This window comes from Microtus pennsylvanicus, chromosome 9, assembly GCF_037038515.1.
Source record: "Microtus pennsylvanicus isolate mMicPen1 chromosome 9, mMicPen1.hap1, whole genome shotgun sequence".
Classification (NCBI taxonomy): Eukaryota; Metazoa; Chordata; class Mammalia; order Rodentia; family Cricetidae; genus Microtus; species Microtus pennsylvanicus.
This window is the reverse complement of record NC_134587.1, coordinates 51800199-51821825: the sequence shown is the minus strand read 5'-3', so window position 1 is coordinate 51821825 and position 21627 is coordinate 51800199. Positions and strand designations below refer to the sequence as shown.

General features: G+C 47.7%; 2 protein-coding genes across 6 annotated transcripts in view; one reads left to right on the top strand and one right to left on the bottom strand.

Moving 5' to 3' along the window:
- Positions 1–401: 401 nt before the first annotated feature.
- Arpc5l (actin related protein 2/3 complex subunit 5 like) lies at positions 402–6946 on the top strand. The gene is made up of 4 exons (XM_075986051.1): positions 402–666; positions 4183–4254; positions 4809–4985; positions 6411–6946. Exons 1-4 carry the CDS (start codon positions 520–522, stop codon positions 6471–6473), a joined length of 459 nt encoding a protein of 152 aa, XP_075842166.1. The 5' UTR covers positions 402–519; the 3' UTR covers positions 6474–6946.
- A 558-nt stretch (positions 6947–7504) lies between these two features.
- Golga1 (golgin A1) overlaps positions 7505–21627 on the bottom strand; it is a 52297-nt gene continuing 38174 nt past the window's right edge. For 4 of the 5 annotated variants that reach the window (XM_075986049.1, XM_075986047.1, XM_075986048.1 and 1 more), the window contains 8 exons: positions 15219–15308; positions 14399–14501; positions 14181–14317; positions 13335–13478; positions 11546–11605; positions 10988–11161; positions 10511–10597; positions 7505–9585 (listed from right to left, as the gene is read on the bottom strand). In XM_075986049.1, coding sequence (XP_075842164.1) covers positions 9505–9585; positions 10511–10597; positions 10988–11161; positions 11546–11605; positions 13335–13478; positions 14181–14317; positions 14399–14501; positions 15219–15308 — 876 coding nt within the window. In that variant the 3' untranslated portion in view covers positions 7505–9504. Of the gene's footprint in view, positions 9586–10510; positions 10598–10987; positions 11162–11545; positions 11606–13334; positions 13479–14086; positions 14318–14398; positions 14502–15218; positions 15309–21627 lie in introns of all 5 variants that reach the window. The other variant, XR_012911834.1, reaches the window with a different exon arrangement.

The following is a 21627-nucleotide window of genomic DNA, read 5'->3' as shown; positions in this document are numbered from 1 at the left end:
GCCAGAAGAGGGCGCCACGATGTGGTTGCTGGGAATTGAACTCAGGACCTCTGGAAGAGCAGCCAGTGCTCTTAACCGCTGAACCATTTCTCCAGCCCCAACCCTTTACTTCTTTAACAAAAGTCACTTTTATGTAACCGGACAGGGATCCTCTTGTGGGTCAGTGCGGTTGGCATTCAAGGTTGCGAGGCTCGGGCACTGCGCTTCACGCCCACTCATCCCTCAGCTCAAGGGTTTCATCCTCCGGAGCGGAGAGCGGCGCTGGCGCCCCATGGCAGTGGCAGGGACGAGGACGCAAAAACAGAGGTACTGCCCGACCGCACCGCACCAACGTCTCACGGTAAGGAAGTCTGCCCCGCCCACAGGGGCTTCCGGTTCCGGCGTGGCCCGGAAGTGGGTGGGCGGTGGCTGTGCGCGGAGGAGGGGAGGAGGTGCTGAGCAGCCGCTTCCCGCCCCCGAGTGGAGCCGGTGAGGAGCGGAGTAGAGCCGAGCCGGCTGGGCGGCCGCCGAGCTCCCGCCATGGCCCGGAACACGCTGTCCTCGCGCTTCCGTAGGGTGGACATCGACGAGTTTGACGAGAACAAATTCGTGGACGAGCAGGAAGAGGCGGCGGCGGCGGGCGAGCCAGGCCCAGACCCGGGCGAGGTGGACGGGCTCCTGCGGCAATATCCTTCCCGGCGCGCCCGCTCGGGCTCGGCCTTCTCACCCTCTTGCCCCAGCCCTTGCCCCTGCTCCCCACCCCGCCCGGCTTCTGTCAGTTCCGGGCTCCCCGGGTCCGTCGTCGCTGGCCTCAAGCCTTCCTCAGCATCGCGGCCCTGGAGCTGGTTCACTCCTCCGCCCGGTCGCGCTCCGCATCCCTCGGGGTGGCCATGCACGGGCCTTGGTATCCCTACATCCCTCCTTGCAGGAAACGGGGCCATTCCCGGGCGCTGATCCGCGGGAGGGTCGGAGGTGAGCCACCTTGGGTTCATTGAGCAGCCACGGGCACTGCCCTCCTGCGCCTGTCTATGGCTTTTTGGGGCCCGATTGCAGCCCAGCGTGAAAATGGTGGGTGGAATGTTGGGGATAGACGGACCAGAGGGCGGGGGTTGGGGAGGGGGTGAGATGCCGCGCCGCCTTTTCTCACCTGTCACCACATTCCTCTGAGCACGTTGGGCTTTGAGCCTTTATTGGCCGAGCCCTATTCAACAAGTGATTTGCGACTCTCCCATTAAGTGCCTTGTGCAGGGAGCGTGGGAAAAGCTGCGATCAGAGGCTAAGAAACGCCATACAGTGTCAAATATAAAGCGGCTCCCCGGTTGGGACCAACGTTTACAACAGAAAAGTAAAAATCGAGGTGACTGGTACAGCTGGCTTGGACTCTTAGCAGTTTTGAGCACTGCAGGAAACCGACTTACTCTCGCAGGAAGATATTGTTTCTTTATTCAAATGGTTTGACAGGAAGTGTGTACCCCTCCCCCGCACCTGCTAGGGCAGGATTGGAGACTCTTGCTGTGTATAAATCAGGTTCTGGGTGTTTTAATGAGTTGACTCAACCTGGGAAGTCAGGCCTACTGCCTTTGGGAGGAGTCCTGTATTTCTTCTCTAATATACCTTTAAAACAACCCCTCCAGACAGAACAGGAGTGCGCTTTCAAACGTGGAGATTTCAAATTTGGATTTCCTGCACCATTCAGATGGTTAAGTGGGCTCATGAGAACGGGGTCATGAGAACGGAGGGAAGGTTGGTTTCTAGTGTGGTGCAGAGGATAGAGATTTTATGGGCACTCATTATTGACAAGGCTCCAGAATCCTAATTATATTGATGAAGAGTAGGGGCCTGGTCAGCTGTTGCCTTGATATTGTTACTGCTGGGACTTGTTGAAAACTCTGGCTGTTTTTGTTTGTTTTTGTTTTGTTTTGAGGCAGCCTAGAGGCATTGGCCTCAGCTTATAAAGAAGATGGTTTTTACACTCAATGACAGTTTCAGAAGCCTTGTTACCATGGAGAATGTACCTCTTGGGATTAGGAGAAGGTAGATTAGCAGATGAGAAGTGAAACCCTAGCAGATGTCAGGCAGGTAGGGAGAAGGATGGAAGTAGTAATTGAGTCCCTGCCAGGTGCCAAGTGTTGAACTTTGATCTCATGTGAGTCCTGGAGAGAAGGGCAGAGAGGTTGGCGGGGCAGCTAGGAGGACTTGGTTTCAGGACTGTGCTGGGGATTGTCATTGTGGGAGAGCAGACTGAGGAAGTAGGCGGCTCTAACCTGCTTTTACCTTCCATAGGTTAATACTCTCAACCTCAGCGTTCTTTTCCTAAATGATAGACAACTATGTTGACCTCACCACTCATCGGGAGCTTTACTGAGCTCACCTCTGGACCTCCACAGCTAGTGGCAGCGGGTGGTAGAGATGGCTTGGATTTGAAGGTCATTGTAGCTTTGTGACCTTGGGCAGGAAATTTCCCTTCTGGCTCAGTTTCATTGTTTTCTAAGGAAAAAGTCAGGTTCTTGTCCCAAAGGATTTTTAGATTAAGGTGAAAATGTGAGTGCATAGCCCTAGTCCTGGGTCCAAGACCCTGGGGGAGCTTTTCTCCACTCTGGCAGTTTCAAAGGATCTTTGGAGCTCACTTTTTTCCTCAGTGAAGCAGCTTCTGCTCCTAGACTGTGGACTACAGAGTAGTGATTTTATACCCCCCCCCAGTCCCCCATCCCAAGAAATTTGGCGAAGTTTGGTGACATTTTGATTGTCATAGTTTTAGGATGTTACTGGGATCTTTAGGGTGGAGGCCAGGGAGGCTGTTAAGCGTCTTGCAGGGCACATCAAAGAATCTTCTGGTCTACCATGGCTGTAGGGCCATGGCTGAAGATAGTCTAGAGGGTTCTTCTGTTGCCCTGCTTTCTCAGGGTGCTGGAAAGCTCTCTGGGTATGGAGGTAGTTTAGTAAACTTTGTGTGATTGCAAAGATCACCCCCTCTGCGTTCCTCATTCTGCCCAGCAGTTGGGGACCCTTGATTGTCAGTGGCTGCAGAGCTTGCTTGACAAAGAGCTGCAGGCGGTCACTTAAGCCTAACATTTTTGTCCTCGGAAAAATCAGTTCTGTCCCTCCCCATCATCTGTTTCGTAAATGAAATGGTGTCAGTCCACACGTAGGACCCTGCTTATTGTCCAGGGATGTCAAATTAGATAGCTTATGGGTTACCAGTGGCTGTATCAGGACTAGCCTGTGTCGAGGAAAAGAATTCTAAAACTAAAAGATAAGGGTGGTGCCTGTCACTGTATAAGGTAGATCTGACCCAGCACAGTGGGGGAGTGGCTTGCCTGGTGGCACAGACCAGCTTTTCAGGATGGCACTTACTGGGGAAGCTGGGAATTCAGGCTTGCACCGGAGGCTAGTTGTTCACACATGGGGATTGCTGCATGAACGGGGATGAAGACCGGATTGGGCAGTCATTCCTTGTTCTATTTTTGAAGTTTTTTGGCTTCAGCCAGTGTTTCACAGGAGTAAAGGAAAGTTGGCTGATGTAATTCAGTTTAAAATAGGTGTCACCTTTGGGGACATAACCTACTTTGTAATTTTCATTTGTGTGCTGGGTATTCAGAACTCAGCAGTGAATGTTGTGAGACAAGGGAGCAAATGGCTCATTTTGTGGGCTAAAGTGGGACCTTGCTGACCTAGAATCCCCCCCCCCTTTCTGTTTTGAGGCAGGGTCTAACTGCGTAGCTCTCTCTGACTGGCCTTGAGTCTGTCTGTCTCTTCCTGAATGCTGAGATTTAAAGGTGCCACTATACCTGGCCTGGGAGGTAGATTGCCACAACTTGATTTCTTCTAGTTTGATAAGAGGCACCGAGTGAAGAGTTAGGATGTATTTGTTTCTATTCTTCCCTTGTGCACCAAGTCCTGCAGGGCAGACAGTGCCTATTACCGAGGAGGTCATGTAAAAGTGGGCAGGGTTTGAGGAGGAAAGTTGAGGGAGATATGCAGGAAGAGCTTGCAGGTTAGCAGAGGTACCCTCCACTCCTTCCTCTAGATTAGGAAAGCTCAAGGCTATAACAGGCTGTGCCGGCCTAGAAGAGGTCAGCAGGAGCCAGTGGGTAACACATACAGATACGATCCCTTTGATTACTTGAGCTGTTTATGAAGTAAGGTCATCAATGAGCATGGACGTGTTTGAGCTTAGCCATCCTTAACTGGCCTTGATGCACAGGGGACATGCTTCGGGCGTTCCATGCAGCTTTGCGGAACTCTCCAATCAACACGAAAAATCAAGCTGTGAAGGTAAAGACGCTGTGCTGCAGCTCTGCCCGGTGCTCAGGACCAGGGTTTTGTGGCCTCAGCAGCAGCATGAGCTCCTTGGGGCCTGGACAGCAACTCTACATCAGTGGGAGGGAGGTGCTACTGGGCATTGTTTTCCACTGACGCCACGTCTATTCCCCAGATACTGGTGCAGTAGGTTGCTTGATAACCTTGTAATCTGTGGAGTCTAAGGCCTTACTGATGTATCAAAATTAATGACACTTGAGACTGGGCTGAGTTCAGTGGTAGAGGGCTTGTTGAGCATATGGACTGCCCTGGGTTCAATCCCTGACACCAAAAAGTCATATTTACCCGCAGTAAACTAATTGTTCTCTTGACACTAAGTGGAATCACTTGCTTGTAGAAATACGGTATTCAGTGAAATGTAAAGCCAAAAAAGTTGAGCTCATCTATGTAGCTCTGCTCTAGACCAGTTAGAAATGGATGGTGTTTCTGTCATGTTTTGTTCAGTGGTATTCTGTAGCAGTGTTAGGATTGCAACTCCTGGCCTCACTCACTTTTTCTTTCCTCTGTAGGACCGAGCCCAGGGTGTAGTCTTGAAAGTACTCACAAACTTTAAGAGCAGCGAGATTGAGCAGGCTGTGCAGTCACTGGACAGAAATGGCATTGACTTGTTAATGAAGTACATTTATAAAGGGTTTGAGAAGCCCACAGAGAATAGCAGTGCAGTGTTACTCCAGTGGCATGAAAAGGTATGTGTGACTTCATCGCCCCACCGCAGCGTTCACATGGAGGAATGCAGGCCCAAGCTGCCATTTGTAGTTCCTCTGCACTCTGGAACCTCATCAGGATCTTCAATACTGGCAGTTATATTACATTTGTGTTTTAGCTGTGGTTTTAGGTTAGGCAGGACAAACTACGCCTGATACAGGACACGAGGCAGGTGCCGTGGTGAGGTAGGAAGGGGCTTGATGTTTTGATTGTGAAAGAGAACTGCTACAAAGAGGGAGTTGATGACATGTTAGAAATGCAGGCCGTCTCACTGGCAGTTGGCAGAAATCTGAGTCATTTAGTATGACTGTCATTCACTTGAAGTAGAAAAGGCTTTTTTGTCCTTTACTTGAAGGGTATAGGACTAAGGCCATATGTCAAGCTTTTGTCCTCCTTATGTATCAGTCGACCCCCCCCCCCGTCCCCACAATACTTAAGCAAATACACCCACCACTTAAGGGGACCAGTCTGTGATGAATACAGGTTTTCCCTAATTATTTATTTTTATTTTATGTGCATTGGTGTTTTTCTGCATGTATATCTGTGTGAGGGTGTCAGATTCCCCGGAACTGGAGTTACAGCCAGTGCTCTGAACTGCTGAGCCATCTCTCCAGCCCTCCATGAATATGGTTCTTGCCAAGAGGTTCAGCATGGGATTTTTTAAGGGTCTTATGTAGCTCAGGTTAGCCTCAAATTTGTCTAACTGGGGATGGCTTTGAATTTGTGATGTTAGTGCAGAGATTGCAGGCATGTGCCACCATACTGCGTTTTTATGGTGCTGGGATGGAATCCTGGGCTTCATGTATGCTGGCTGGATACTCAACCACATCTTCAGCTTCAGATTTTTTCCAATGCTAGACGCAGAACCAGGGTTCTGGTATGTGTTAGGCAATGCGTCACTGAACTAGACCCCTTCGCAGTACTGAGTTTTAAGAGTGCTTTTACTAGTAGGTCAGTTTCCAGCCAAGTGTTGGGCTATGGCCTATGGTCCTCCTGGTTGGCAGTGCCTGAGCTCAGAAGTTGCTGGTGGTGGTGACTCTTAGGTGGTGTGGTAGCCAGGTTCTTTCATCCCTATGAGGTGACTCTATAAGTCTGTCACAGGCTTCATGGGCTGCTGTGCATGTTCATGGATAAGTAGGTGCTGGCAGGCTGAAAGCAATGAGCTTGTTACAAGGAAACTCAGGCTCTGCTTTGTGCTTGGGGTCCTAAGCCAGTTCTGTTGCTTCAAGCGTTGGCAGCTTTTGGGACTCTTGGCTCCAGGACAGCATGTCTCTAGAACTTGATCTTTCTCAGCAAGTCTGTGACATGGTGGGATTTAGGTCTGGGAATTAACTCTCCAGTTGAATGAAGCTCCCCTCTGGCCAATCAGATACCCTTTGACACGTATCCTTTTCCTGTTCCCACAGGCCTTAGCTGTAGGAGGACTAGGCTCCATTATAAGAGTTCTCACAGCAAGAAAGACTGTTTAAAAAAAAAGAATCATATTATCTTGAGAAGAATTTTGGATGCCCAGGCTGGTGAAGAAGGGACTGACAATGGACCATCTTCCTGAACTCCCAACTAAATATTTCAGGAAACATATCTGCTGAAATGTATTTTATTTTTAGGTGGAAGGAGAAATTGTCTTATTGTTTCCTAAATTCTTTGCAGGATCAGTGTCTCTGCCTTTGTCTACAGAGTAATACAGAACTGACACTTGACTATCAAGACTGACTGGCCAGATTATGTCAGGTGTACCTGTGTGTACTTTCTGTTTGCCATGGGGAGGGACTATTTGGGCAGGTGCAGATCCAAGGGCTGCTGTGAAAAGGAGAGCTTGGGTTCTGAAGTGGAAAACCTGAGAGTTTGTACAGACACTGTCTTGCAGAGAAGACAGGCTGTCTTGGGTTCATTGTAAAGTGCCTGCTGCATCAATAAAGCTCTTGGCTTATTTGTCTATTCATTTCGGTGTGTTCTCTGTATGTTACATGGTAAAGAGAGGGATGGTAATGAATGATAGTTTGATGGTTTGGAAAACTGATGCGGAAGGGGTACAGGTGTCCCTGTCCTGCCAGCTCTGGGGGGTTGGCAAGTATGGCAGAGCCACTACTATGCCACACTGACCACATTGATGGATGCTACCGAGAGGCATTTTGCTGAGTATCTACTGTTTTTTACTCTTTTTATTTGTATGTAATTTTTGAGCTTAATAAAATGTCAAACATTTAATTGATTGAGGCTTCAAAGGTCATCCGTTTGTGTGATTACAGTTGGAGTCTTGGGCAGGTTCTCTTGGTGTAGGGTCTTTGTCATGCCTTGACAACCTTTCTTTCGAGACTAAACCCCAGCAACTGAATTAGCCATTAGCCATAAAGCAAATGTTCCTGGGTGTCATAACCACAGCTTAAATGCTGGCAGAGGCTTCCATTTCATATTTCTGCAGCCAAAGTACCATAGGCCTTGTCCTTCCCAGACTCTCCACAGAAGCACTGATGCTTGAGAAGTAGGGACGAGGCTGTGGTCTTTGTTAAATCACATGTTTATTCACTTCAAATCTGGGGAGTTCGCTTCCTTTTGAAAAACAAACATCCGTAGCCCTTGAAATTTTAAATACAAAGCCAGGCAGCACTTGAGGCAGAGACAGGCAGATCTCTTGAGGCCAGCCTGGTCTACAGAGTGAATTCCAGGACAGCCAGGACTACACAGAGAAGCCAACCCTACCTTGAAAAACCAGAAAAACAAAACATCCCAAAACCATATCTCAAGCTTGATCAAGTAAAACTCACTGTAGTTGTATCTTGAAGAGCTTTAATCAAAAAGTATTGCACCCACGAATGACTCGGCTACAGCAGTTCTTCGATAATAGCATCCATCCCTATTTACATGGGTAGTAAGGTCACAGTCCAGTGCTCACACAGAAAGGGCTACACACACTGTCTCGTCACCAAAGTTTATAGAAGGAAAGTGAACCAAGCCACTTGGAATAGCTACTGCACTCTTCTAGTGCTGGAGGAGCTCAACATGCAGCAGGAAAGCCATTTAGATGAGTGGACCCACAACACACCTCAACTTGCAGGCAGAGGGGTGTGTGTGTGTGTGTGTAAGAGAGAGATAGACCAGCTCAAGGGGCTGAGGGCTGAGAAGCCTCAGACTTAGGGCTTCTGAAGTTGGGATTGCTGGGGAAAGGAGGAAATTGTACTTGGTGGAGAAGCTACATCTTCCTCAGTAAAAGTCATAGAACAGTGGAACTCTGGTTTTATGTCCCCACTAAATGGGAAGGAGCACCCTAAAGGGAAACTAAGCCAATGCCATCCTGATTTAGAAGGCAAATGCTGCAAACACTTGGTTTTCTATACAGCACATTATATGTATATACATACATATGTTGACCTTAAGCTGAAAAATTTACCTAAATGGTAACTTTAGAAGCTCCAGTTATTAGTTTGTTAATGAAGCTTTCATCAAACTCAAATTGTTTCCCTTGAGATCTAATGTGGTGTATCCAGAACAAGCGTGGAAATGAACACAAGTTTCTTGCGTCAGCTAAAGCTGAGGTGTGTGCTATTAGGTGCGGCAGCCGGCTGGGCTGCTGGAAGCCGCCTATAATGTAGTGTTAAATACTGGGGTAGGGGAGTGAAGTAGAAAAACTGATTGGCTTTTGTTTGGTGGTAATAAGACAGAATTCAGAGCAAAGCCAGAGAAACTCCACTGCTCCAGAGAGGCAGGTACCACAGAGGTAAGTAAGCAAAATGACAAAAGGGCACGCATCCTGGCACAAGAAAGACCTGGCGCTCTGGGTCTCCTCCTCAATGGATTTTATAATACAGAAGTCATGTTTATAATAGTGACCTTTTGCTATAAAAAATAGTTTAAAATGGTTTACCAGCAACCCATCGAGACAAGTACATTCATTAAGAAGGCAATTGAGTGTATTTGGTGCTATATGTAGAGATCTCCCTTCGTCTGCTTGCTAGTTTTCTCAGGACTGGAAAGTTGCGTACTCATCAGTTCACACTGGCCCCGTTATGAGATGGACACATTCCAGTTCTAGGTGGCTGGGGAGCAAAGTGAAATGATACTTTCTTGAGAGACAGCATCACAGAGACCCCCGACTGCTAGTGGAAGGGGACTGACTTCAAAGACTTTTTTTTTCCGAACTGGCTCCACCTTCAGTCATGCCACCACCGTCTGATAATTAGTTGTTGCCTGACTTCAGTTTTAAGTGCTAATGTTAAGAGAAAGGACTCAGCTGCAGCGGGCCAGAGCTGGGATATTAGCAGCACTGTGAAGATCTGGGCAGAGCCCAGGATCGCTCTTGTTTGGTGACCAGAATGACAGGGCTGGTTTCCTTCTGAAGTTTCATACTAGCTTGCAGAGAGGTGGGCCTAAGGTCTTGTAAACAGTGTCTAGACACTTGTACAAAATACTGCAGTTACAGCAATGAAAAACCCACCCAGTCTGGTGTGTCAGTGTTCTTTTCACAGAAAGTGTCAGCCCATGTAGCTCTATCCTTGGGTGGTTCTAGGACCATGGTATCCGTGGGTTGGAGATAGACGGCCGGATGCTGCCCTTGGGAGCTGGTTTGGATCCAAACCAAGACATCTGCAATTGAAACAGAAAAGGCTTCTGAGCTGAGAAACACCTGGGAGCAGAAAACAGCCCTCGTCTTCTAGTCTTCCCAGCCAGTCAGAGGAACCAAGAAGTTTCAAATAAACTAGTCTGCAGGGCCAGGCGCCCAGATCAGGGACAGAGATGGTAGAAAGGAACTGCACTGATGAGGAGAGGAACTGGAAGAGGTTTCTCCCATTCTATTACAGCATTTATGCAGACGCCTTAGCATTCTCGTGAGGTTTGCTGTGCTGGTGACTGAACCTGAGTCCTTGCACATAACAGGGCAAGCACTTTACCACTGAGCTGTACCCCAGCCCGGGCAAAAAAAAAAAAAGAAGGAAACACTGTTAAATGTAGGTGCCAGGCCGGAACTGGAGCAGGAGAGGAAGTGCCATTAATGAAAATGCAGTGATGAACCAAGTCTGGCGTCCGGCGGTAACAAAGAACACTGGGCTAAAGAATGTTCTTTGGGGGCTGGAGAGATGGCTCAGTGGTTAACAATTCCCGGCAACCACATGGTAGCTCACAACCATCTATAAGGAGACCTGGTGCCCTCTTCTGGTGTGCTGGTGCACATGCAGAGCACTCATATATAAAATATAAATAAAGGAATGTTTTTTGAACTGTCTGGTCAATTTCATATTACAAGAGCAAATAAGATGCCGGACAATGGTGGCCCAAGCTTTTAATCTAACACTCAGGAAGCTGAGCCAGGCAGATCTCTGTGTGTTCAAGGCCAGAGCAGGTTCCAGAACAGCCAGAGCTACATAGAGAAAAACTGTCTCGAAAACCCAAAACAACAACAACAACAAACCCAAAAAAACAAACCAAACAAAAAAACGAGCCAGTAAGCAGAGGTGTAGTTGTGGCTGCGGCAATACTGCGCAGCAGTGGGAAGAGCAGAGAGGGCGCTCACCTTGTACTCCAGAGTCTCCTTGAGCATGTTCTCTTCCTCTTGTGAGAAGTTCAACAGCACCGACACTGCCTTTATAAGATGAAAGGCCTGAAAAACAAAACCCACTTTTGCTGGCACAGGTTTTGGGGCGGGCATGCAGGTAGTCAAGGGGCTAACTGGCAGCATTTCCTGTCTGCCTGGGTTCTCAAGGGTGAGGAGGTGGGTGTAGCTGCAGCCTTTTGAGTCCCGTCTCACTTTGGGGATTGAGAGCTGAGGACATTCTCAACAGCTACCCTGCTTTTCATGCTGTATGGACATTTTCTAGGTCTTTAGCTTCAGCAGCATTCAAGCCAGAATTCAGAGGGACCCATATCTCCCCAGGAGCCACTTCCCATCGCGGTCTGCTCAGCAGGTCAGCAATGAGGGATGAGGGGAAGAAGGCAGAAGGAGGCTGATGGAAGCCATGCAAGCCCAACACCCAAAAAAGCAAGAATTTACCTCGGATTCTCGACAGGACATGAATTTTAAAACAACATGTTTAAGGTATTCAAAATTGATCTCTCGGGCATCAGTCAGGTCAGCATTATTGGTGACAGCATTATTGGCCATATTTGGTATCTCAGGGCCTGTTCTCTCCCGGACCTCAAAAAGCTCACTGTCAGGCCTGATTTTCTGAAAAGCAATGGAAAACGTGCCATGTCAATCGATTCTCCAGACTCAGCTGTGAGCAGCTCAACTAAGCTCACATCACTGGGCGAAAGGGCGGCTGACTAGAAGGTGGTGTCTGAACATGAGGGAACTAGGTCATGTTTGTCTGTTTATGTGAGAATGCAGGCAGAAAAAGAGGAGGCAGATTCAGACCTCCTGCCCAAGGTTGTGTGGTCACAAGAACACTTCTTCCCACCAGTCCACACCTGACTTCTCAGAGAACCTTCTGCAATCAACTAAGAGAGAAGCCCAGGCAGCCAAGGACCGCAGGAGGACCAGAGAATCCGGGGCGCATGGGAGTGGGGAGACGTGGGGCTGAGTGCATGGAGGGCACAAGCAGACACTCACCAGCTCCTTCTGCAGAGTCTTCTTAAGTTCCAGCATCCTCTGCTGCATCTGCTTCATAATCTGAGGAGACCCCACCCCAAAGCCAGCTGTCAGTGCTATGTCAGGAGGCCCTGAGAGGCCTTGCTGCAGGCTCACTCTCAGGGGCCCCTGGGTTTCCTTGCTGCTGCTCCACCCTTTCCTTCCCAGGACCCAGGGGGACCACAGTATCATCGCATCCTTTCAATAGAACTGACTCCCAAGCTGGTGTGCTTGGTCCTCAGGTCTGCTGGCAGTGCCCACACACGTGGAGAGTGCGGCTGTGCATGGTTCTGTACAACATCTTCCAGTTTTTAAAACTATGGGGCTTTTGTTTTCAGCTGTGTCCGATTGCCTGGGACTGGAACCGCCATGCTTTGCTGAGAACTGAACCCAGGTTCTCTGTATGAGCGGTGCTCTTAACCACTGAGCCACCTAAGCCTCAGACTCCTTTTTTTTTTTTGTTGGTTTGGATCTTATAATTATCATTGCTATACTGATAACCTGCAGAGTAAGTCAGATAATGTAAAAATATAAACTTTTTCTGTACAATCCACCAACACTGGTTTTATTTTTATATTTTAATCAGTGGATTTATTATTATAAGGCTTAAATGTAGTTTACTACACATTCTATCATTCATTAGAAAGGCTGCACTCCATTTTCCTAATTTAAAACTTGATAATCTATAACAAGGGATTTTATTTTCCTTAGTGACAGAGATCAAGTGCAAGGAAAAAATTGCTGACCTCGAAATCACAAAGATCTGCCTGCCTCTGCCTCCCAAGTGCTGGGATTAAAGGCGTGCGCCACCACCGCCCGGCTGGTTTTTTTTTTTTTGAGACTGGGTTTCTATCCTAGTAATCCTTGAGTACTGTAGACTAGGCTAGCTTCAAACTCACAGGAATCTGCCTGTCTCCCAAGTGCTGGGATTAAAGGCGTATACCAGCACTGCCCAGGTACTTGGGAGGCAAAGGCAGGCAAATTTCTGTGAGTTTGAGGCTAGCCTGGTTTACAGAGCGAGCTGCAGGACAGCCAGGGTAACAGAGATAAACCCTGTCTCAAAACAAACAAACAAACAACAACAACAAACCAAAATCAAAAAAAAGGGAAAAGTTTTAAACATTTTTTTTTTCAAGACAGTTTTTCTGTGTAGCTTTGCAGCCAGTCCTGGAAAATGTTCTGTAGACCTGACTGGCCTTGAATTCACAGAGATCCACCTGCCTCTGCCCCAGAGTATTAAAGGTGTGTGCTACCACTGCCTGACAGTTTTAAATTCTTTTTTTTTTTTTTTTTGAGACAGGGTTTCTCTGTGGTTTTGGAGCCTGTCCTGGAACTCGCTCTTGTAGACCAGGCTGGTCTCGAACTCACAGAGATCGCCTGCCTCTGCCTCCCGAGAGCTGGGATTAAAGGCGTGCGCCACCACCGCCCGGCTGCCTGACAGTTTTAAAAACTAAACAAACAACAACAACAACAACAACAAAAAAGGCTTTGCGTAGGTACACTGGGCGGTTCTGTGAGTTTTAATATAGCCAGAACTGTTATGCAGAGAAACACTAACCCTATCTTGAAAAAAACAAAACAAAAACAAACGAGCTCTGTGGTAAGACCAGTCTCTAAACAAAGTTTCCTGTGGTCCAGGCTGCCCTTCTGCATCTTGCTCCAGAGTGCAGGGTTACAGGTGTGTATCACTGCAAACACAGTAGGACAGGGGTGCCAGCGGTGAGGAGGGCTCTAGAGGACCCACAGCTGGCCAGGTGCAGGGTGTCCTCACCTTATTCTTCTCCGTAAGTTGCTGCTCTAAGTCCTGCTTTTCTTTCTGTAGCTGCTCTATACTCATGGCTTCAACCTCACCATTTGGAGTTCCTTCTGCTGCCTGAAGCTCATACTCAGAATTCTGCATGGCTTTTGCGATGACCTACAAGATAGTGGCAACAGAACAAAAGGTAGAAGCTGAGATGCAGATTTGCGGGGAGGAAGTGCCAGCTCACTGCACAGGTGTTAGTGGGAAGTAAGGTCAGACATAAGATTCTCTCCAGTGGCTGCCAGGTGAACTAGTGGCCTTTGGTGATCAACGGGCACACTAACAGGTGTTGCACACAGATGCCCCTACAGGTCTCAATCCTCCTAGGAAGCAGAGCACCTTTACCACAAAGGCAGGACGTTAGAAGTGCAGAGCAGGCACTCCACCCTACCCCAGCACTGGACAGGACAGCACTCACAAGTGACTCCAGGGGGTCCTGTCCTGTTGTAGCTGGCCCTCCACCCTACCCCAGCACCGGACAGGACAGCACTCACAAGTGACTCCAGGGGGTCCTGTCCTGTTGTAGCTGGCACTCCACCCTACCCCAGCACCGGACAGGACAGCACTCACAAGTGACTCCAGGGGGTCCTGTCCTGTTGTAGCTGGCACTCCACCCTACCCCAGTACCGGACAGGACAGCACTCACAAGTGACTCCAGGGGGTCCTGTCCTGTTGTAGCTGGCACTCCACCCTACCCCAGCACCGGACAGGACAGCACTCACAAGTGACTCCAGGGGGTCCTGCAGCTGCAGGGGGTCCTGTCCTGTTGTAGCTGGCACTCCACCCTACCCCAGCACCGGACAGGACAGCACTCACAAGTGACTCCAGGGGGTCCTGCAGCTGCAGGGGGTCCTGTCCTGTTGTAGCTGGCACTGCCTCCTGGGCTCTGCAGCTCCTCAAGGCCTCCAGCTCATTCTGTAGTTGGTGCATCTGCAGCAGGGCAGAACTGTGACCTAGGGTGGCAGGAGCACAGTGTGAGCCAGTGACTGCTGGCTCACTAGCGACCCCTCGCTGGTCAGGGGTCGACCCCTCACCTTTCTCCAGCTGGTCAAGTTCCTGCTCCTTCTGGAGAAGCACCTCGTCCTTTTCACACAGGCTCCGATTTTTCTCTTCTATGATGGCTGACAACTGGGCAGCCTTAGCAGGAAACTCAGCATGAGAAGGGCTGAAAAAATCCCCTCTCCTACAGGGATTCCATTTTCCAACTTGTGGGTAAGGGGAAGCCCTCCTTGGAATCCGTAGCCTAGAACAAACCTATGGCAATTGGATCCATTCTGCTGAATGGCCCTGCACAGGGCGCTTCTCTTCACTGCCCCTATAGCCTATGCTGGGCCAACCCAGAGTATGGGAAGTTTTGGTCAGCCACTCAATACATCTTTTCCTGAGAACCCATGCTGCACCAGTCTGTTGGATCACCTCATTCTGGTGTCAGAAGGTATGATTACCCTAAGTTCTTTTCAGAGGTGACTAGGGCTCAGACTGCTTAAGAACTCATTGGAGGTCTCTAGCCGGCAGGACCAGAGCCAGGTGCTCTGTCTGTTCCCATGTATGGTTTCCCTATACTTCTGGCTAGGAACTCAACTTTGTGGGTAGTGGGTGATAATGTACCACTTCCCAGAATCAGATTGTTTGATCCCTACCTTTTCTCCAATCAATGTTTTATAACTAACTAGCCACTAGCCATGACGAGTTAGTAAGGGGCATCACCTGAAGTAAGGTTTCTCCTAGTACCTACAGGTCATATGTATGGCATCTCCCAACTGACTGTGTTCCCTGAGACCCTTGACATGTCTTCCTAGGACTGCAGGAGAACATGGTTTTGGCCCACACCTTAGGAGCCAGCTAGGAGCCTACCTGCTGCTGGAACTCTTCCCTCTGTTTCCGCACCTCCTCCAGGGCTTGAGCCATAGCCACACTCACAATTTCTCTTTGGCTCCATTCATCCTAGAATTCAGAAAACAGGTAAGCGACTGAGTCCCAAAACAGTCTACATTTTTTTTTTTTGGTTTTTTTCGAGACAGGGTTTCTCTGTGGCTTTGGAGCCTGTCCTGGAACTAGCTCTAGCAGACCAGGCTGGCCTCGAACTCAGAGATCCACCTGCCTCTGCCTCCCGAGTGCTAGGATTAAAGGCGGCTACATTTTCTAATGTGTGTCCTTCACCCAAGGCCAACATTCTCCCTGCTTCCCTGCATGCTTCCCTCTGATGACTGGCAAATGCGCACATCCATGAGGGCCAGCGGTACTGGGAGCTCACCATCAGTAACCACAACTGGCTGATGAAATCCACACAAAACAAGACAGGTCACAGGAAATGTAATGAAGTAGCCAGTGAGGTTTACAAGATCCCACTTTCACTGAGTCAGCCATAAAAGCCCTTATAAAACACTTATTTTTATTACTTCCATGTGTACAAGTGTGAGTGTGTATCATGTGCGTATGGGTACCTGCAGAGCCAGAAGAGGGCCATGGATACCCTGCGGCGACAGATCAAGCAGTTATGAACTGGCTGACCTGGGTGGTAGGAATTGAACTCAGATCCTCTGGAAACACAGGACGTTCTCTTAACTGCTAAGCTACTTATCTAGTTCTGATAACCCTACGAAACTTTTAAAGTTATGCTTATTATTATTTTTTGATTTTTCGAGACAGGGTTTCTTCGTAGCTTTTGGTTCCTGTCCTGGAACTAGGTCTTGTAGACCAGGCTGGCCTTGAAGTCCCAGAGATCCGCCTGCCTCTGCCCCCCAGTGCTGGGATTAAAGGCGTGCGCCACCACTGCCCGGCTTAAAGTTATACTTATTATTAATATGTGCCTCCGGAGGTCAGAAGGCTTGGTAGCAAGGCCTTTATCAGCTTAGCCACATCACCAGACCATGGGCCCATTTTCTAAGAGTGAAAACAGGCTCCAAGAGGTTTGGTGGTTTGCCTCAGGTGCTAGAACAAGCAGGTAGCAGGACCAGACTGAGAGCCAGCCAGAGCCAGCTGAACCCAAGTCCAGGGACTCTGGATGCCAGCCTCTTCTACCTGAAACATCTTCACTGTAAGCAGAAACCTCAGTTCCCTAGCTGACTGGCAGGGCTTCTGCAGCACTGACCGCTGGTCACCACTGTTCTCCGCTGACAGTGTGTTCATGTTTGCCAAGAGTCACAGTGTAAAATACAACCTCTCAGGTTTTGACCATGGTCAGGAATACGCTGGGGAGAACACGAAGCAATGCCTGCTGTTTCTGACTACCTAGAACTCTCTGCTTTTTTTGTGCAAGCACGTTATTTCTGCTCCCCATTCTCACCTTGGAGCTCTACATGGCAAGGGCTGGACTGTTAATAATGATGCCCTAGTTTGAGGCATATGATTCAAGCCTGACCTATAATGACACTTCTTCCCCTTGACCAAATTCAGCTAGCAGGTGGCTTTGTCACTGAGATGGACCATCGTCTACAGTGCATACTGACTCTTCTTTATACTTCGATGCTTGAAAAGTTCCAAGATCAGAACTGATGTCTGTCTGTCTCTCAGTACAGGAAGCTGTCTACTGCAGATAGAAAGCAGACCATCAGTTTCTCTGGGTTTGTGGGATCCTGACTCTTCCTACCAACTTTACCCGAGTCAGCTGCAGAGCCATGCATGGCATGTTGACCCTTACTCAAGCCATCACAATTATCTTCACAGTGAGTCTAGCTCTAGCAGACAAGGACAACTAGTACCTGAACTTGAGAGGCTAAAGGTGAGACCCTAAAATACACTGTACAAGACTTCTTGCCAGGGTCCTCTGACCATCTACTACTATCAAATGCAGGTTTAGGATGGGGCTCTATTGGTATAGGGGAAGGAGCTTGAGATTCTGACTTGGTAAGAATGCTTCGCCTGGCAGGTGGATTTCAGGGAGGTCGAGGCCGGCTTGTCTACACAGCGAGTTCCAGGACAGCCAGGACTGTCACACAGAGAAACCCTGTCTTGGACAACCAAAAAGAATTCTATGCCTACTCAGGAATACTTTTTTGGGAAATTTTGGAGAGATGCTTGTGACTGCTGCTGTCTAGAAAGGCAGATGGCCTCCATATATTTGAGAAGACAGGAAGGCAGGCCGGGTCATGAAGGAAACCCACGCTGGGAAACTGTCCCTTGTCACTCTTCATCTGCAGCCATGTCTGATCCTCTAAATAGTCTTCTTGGGGTCAGAGATTACCACTTCCATTTTAAAATGAGAACTGGGCCAGGTGTGGTAGCACAGACCTGCAATCCTAGTGCCTGGGAGGCTGAGACAGAACAAGTTCCAGGCCAGCCTGAGCTACATGGAGATACTCTATCTCTAAAAGGCAAACAAACAAACAAGGCTGGGGTTTGCTTTATAGTAAAGCATTAACCTAGCACAAGGCAGACTCTAGGTTTCAGGCCCAGGACAAGACAACTAAACAACCAAATACCAACTAAATTCCAACTGCAGCAATACTATCCACACAGACACACATGGACATACACAGACATGCATAAGCTCACACACTTGCATTCACGCATGCATGCACAACAAATTTATGATAACAAGGCATTGCACTGACATACATGGCCAGGTGCCTCAGAACTATTGAATTCCAAGCTGACCCTCCAGCCTGTCTAGAGCGTGGTTTCCTGTCTCCCAGGAGCTGCTGGCTTCCCACATGTGGCAGCTGCACACCTGGGGTTGAATCTGGTTTCTGGGGAGGGGAAGATGTTCAGGGAACAGCTAGTTTAAAAAAATAAAAATAAGTTGGGTGTGGTGATGAACACCTTTAATCACAGCACTTGGGAGGCAGAAGCAGCAGATCTCTGCGAGTTCCAGAACAGATGCAAATGTAGAGTGAGCCTGTCTTTAAAACAATACAATAACAAAACCCCTAAACATATGTATATCCCAAATTACAGTCCTTTAAAAATATATGAAGACTTGAGAGATGGCTCAGCAGTTGAAGTCCCAGTCCTCACGAGGTAGCTCACAGTATCTGTGATTTCAGTTTCAGGGAATATGACAATCTCACTCAGATAAACAGGCAAGCAGGCAAAATACCAACATACACGAAATAAAAATTAAAGAAGAGGAACAAGGGGACCAGATACCAATGAAAACAGGTGGCCCAGGTGATCCAGCATCTCAGAGTTCTGCATCCAGAACACCATCAAGGCTGCTGGCTGAGATAGTCCAGGCTCACAGACATACTCTGAGAGCCAGGACTTCAGATAAGTCTTGCATTTTCCCACTGCACAGGACTAGACAACAATACTGCAAACTCTCTCAGGACTTGACCATTATCCCAATTTTCCCAGGGTCTCTTAAAGACGCCAGTGCACTCAAGCAACAGGAAGCAGTCTAGAGAACATTCCCAAGAGGTGGGTGGGTGTTTTTCGGTTATCTGATGGGTTATAGTTACAAGTTGTTATTGGTCATGGTCAGTAAAAAGGCTAAACAAAGGAGTTAGATTCAAAGATCTCTTTCTGAAGGAAAAGGGATACAGTATAAAAATGATGAGAAAAAAGGGTGGATTGTTGAGTCTTTTTTTTTTTTTTTTTTAGTTTTTCGAGACAGGGTTTCTCTGTAGCTTTGGAACCCGTCCTGGCACTAGCTCTTGTAGACCAGGCTGGCCTCGAACTCACAGAGATCCGCCTGCCTCTGCCTCCCGAGTGCTGGGATTAAAGGTGTGTTTAAAAGACATTTATTTATTTATATGTTTATTTATTATGTGCACAATGTTAGAAGAAGGCATTGGATCTCATTACAGATGGTTGTGAGCCATAATGTGGTTGCTGGGAATTGAATCAATGCTCTTAACCTCTGAGCCATCTCTCCAGTCCTATGTTTCTGTTTTTTTTTTTTAAGGTACTGTACCTATGCAGTTCATTTAAAAAGGTCATGTAAAGTTTTAGTTTTCGAAAGCTATTTAGAATAATAAAGGCTAATTAATAGTCATCTAAAACTATGAAACTTATAATCATGTTAGGTATGTTCTCAGGGTCACACAGAGATATATTTTAGATAGACAAGTGATCTTCAAACACCTCAAAGACCACAGATTGTGGCGTTTAAAATGTTTTCATAACATGAGTGTTTTCTTGACAGTGAGACACATCTGCTCTTGATAGCACCAATCTACTTCGAAAAAGGATAATGGGAATCAAAGAATCTCCATATGGAGTTTGTTTTCTTTGTGGTAAAAGCTAGCCATTTGGGAAGAAACTGCCCTTCCCCTAACCACTGACAGTATACTGTCCAAACTAGACAAGCAGGACACAAAAGAAGGCAACTTTGGCAAAGTTAATGCATCACAGAAAAGTCTGTCAGATATTCTAGGCCTGTAGGCTGAAGATGGATGCCCCAACATTGCAGAGGAACCTTGGGTGACTGTCCAGGCAGCCAGCTGTTTCTGTCATCTCTTTTCGTTTGAAAGCTGCTTACACTATGCTTCCTGTTTACTAAGGTAGTATTATATCTCTGGGGTCTTTGATGGAGCTGAAGACTAGACAGCGATAGTTATAGTCTTCCTTGGCTATAGTAGAAGGTAAACGAGGCACAGAGCTTTGGACTCATGAAATAGAATAAATAATGAAGCATTTATTTTCTCCAAATATGCCAAATACAAATGGACTGAACAGTATAAATGTAATTCTTTTTTTGTTTTGTTTTTGAAGATATTATTTTTCTGTGTAGCTTTGGAACTAGCTTTTGTAGACCAGGCTGGCCTCGAACTCACCTGCCTCTGCCTCCTGAGTGCTGGGATTAAAGGCATGCACCACTACTGCCCCCCCTTCTTTTCTTTTCTTTTTTTTTTAAAGACAGGGTTTCTTTGTATAACAGACCTGCTTGTCCTGGACTCACTTTGTAGACCAGGATGGCCTCAAACTTGTAGCAGAAATTAATACTGGCCTGGTGCCAGAGGGTAAGCAAGTAACCCTTTGGTGGCCATGAATCCCCGCTGGGTTATACCTGGCGTAGCTCTGGAGTTTTTACTCAGTCCCTAATCCATCCTTTGTGTTACAGATACCTTTTGTTGCCCTATGTGAATCTTGTCTGAGAGTTTCCCATGGATACAAAACGTATGCAAAACTTGGTTTAGAGAAAACCCTGGTACCTCATGAGTCAGGTACTTGCACCTGGCATTGTGTCTTTGGAAACTTCATTTAGTTTGTTTTGAGACACAAGAATCCATCTGCTTCACCACATACCTGCTAATCAGCTGAGGATGTCACATTAGAATACTCTCTCATTCAAATGACACCCTAGACAGCAGAGCTTCTGGTGCCTGTGTATTAATTTGCTACAGCTGCCTTAACACACTACCTTGAACTTGTTAACATGGTTGACCATGATACTAGGTATGCAGGCCTTTGTGAATGCTGAGCAAACACTGCCAACTGAGCTGACTCCCTCACCTGATGTGGGATTTCCCTCTGTATGCTGTGATTACCATTGATTAATAAAGGAACTGTCTTGGGCCTGTGCAGGGAACAGAGGTAGGCATGGAAAACTAAACTGAATGCTAAGAAGAAGAAGGAGGAGTGAGAGAGAAGCCATGTCACCCCGCCAGAGTCAGACGGAACTTTACCTGGTAAGCCACAGTCACGTGGCAATACATTAATAGATCAATGGAGATGGGTTAAATTAAGATATAAGAGTTAGCAAATAAGAAGCTAGAGCTAATGGACCAGCAGTGTTTTAAATAATATAGTTTCTGTGTGATTATTTCTGGAGTCTGGGCGGCCAGGAAACAATAAGCAGTCTCCCCCAACACTCGCCCTCTGTATAGATATGAGCAGGCTGTGCTCCCTCAGGGAAAGTCCTTTTTCTGCATCGCCAAGCTTCCAGAACTGCAACCCTCAGGCCCAGCCCCATTCCTCCATCTTCAACGGCAGCCGTGCAGCCACACCTATAGTTCTTTATTTGAATTTGCACATGGTAGCACATACCTGTAAGACTAGCACTTGGGAGAGGGCAGCAAGAGGATCATGAGTTCAAAAACAGCCTTGGCCAGGGATTTTTGGGGCAAGGCTTGGGTATGTGAGACTGTCTCAACCAAAATAAAAACACCTCGACGTGTTTTTGCTGTCACATCATGCCTTCTGTCTTGTAGGAATCGTGAGGACTCTTGACCATTTAGGGCTCATCCAAATTAACTAGGGAGAACCCTCCATCTAGTTCCAGATCCCCCATTTAATCTAACTGCCTGCCTCCCCTGTGCTGAAATTACAGGTGCCCAGTACTTTGCCTTTCCCCTTCCCCCGTTTCTGAGACAGTCTCACT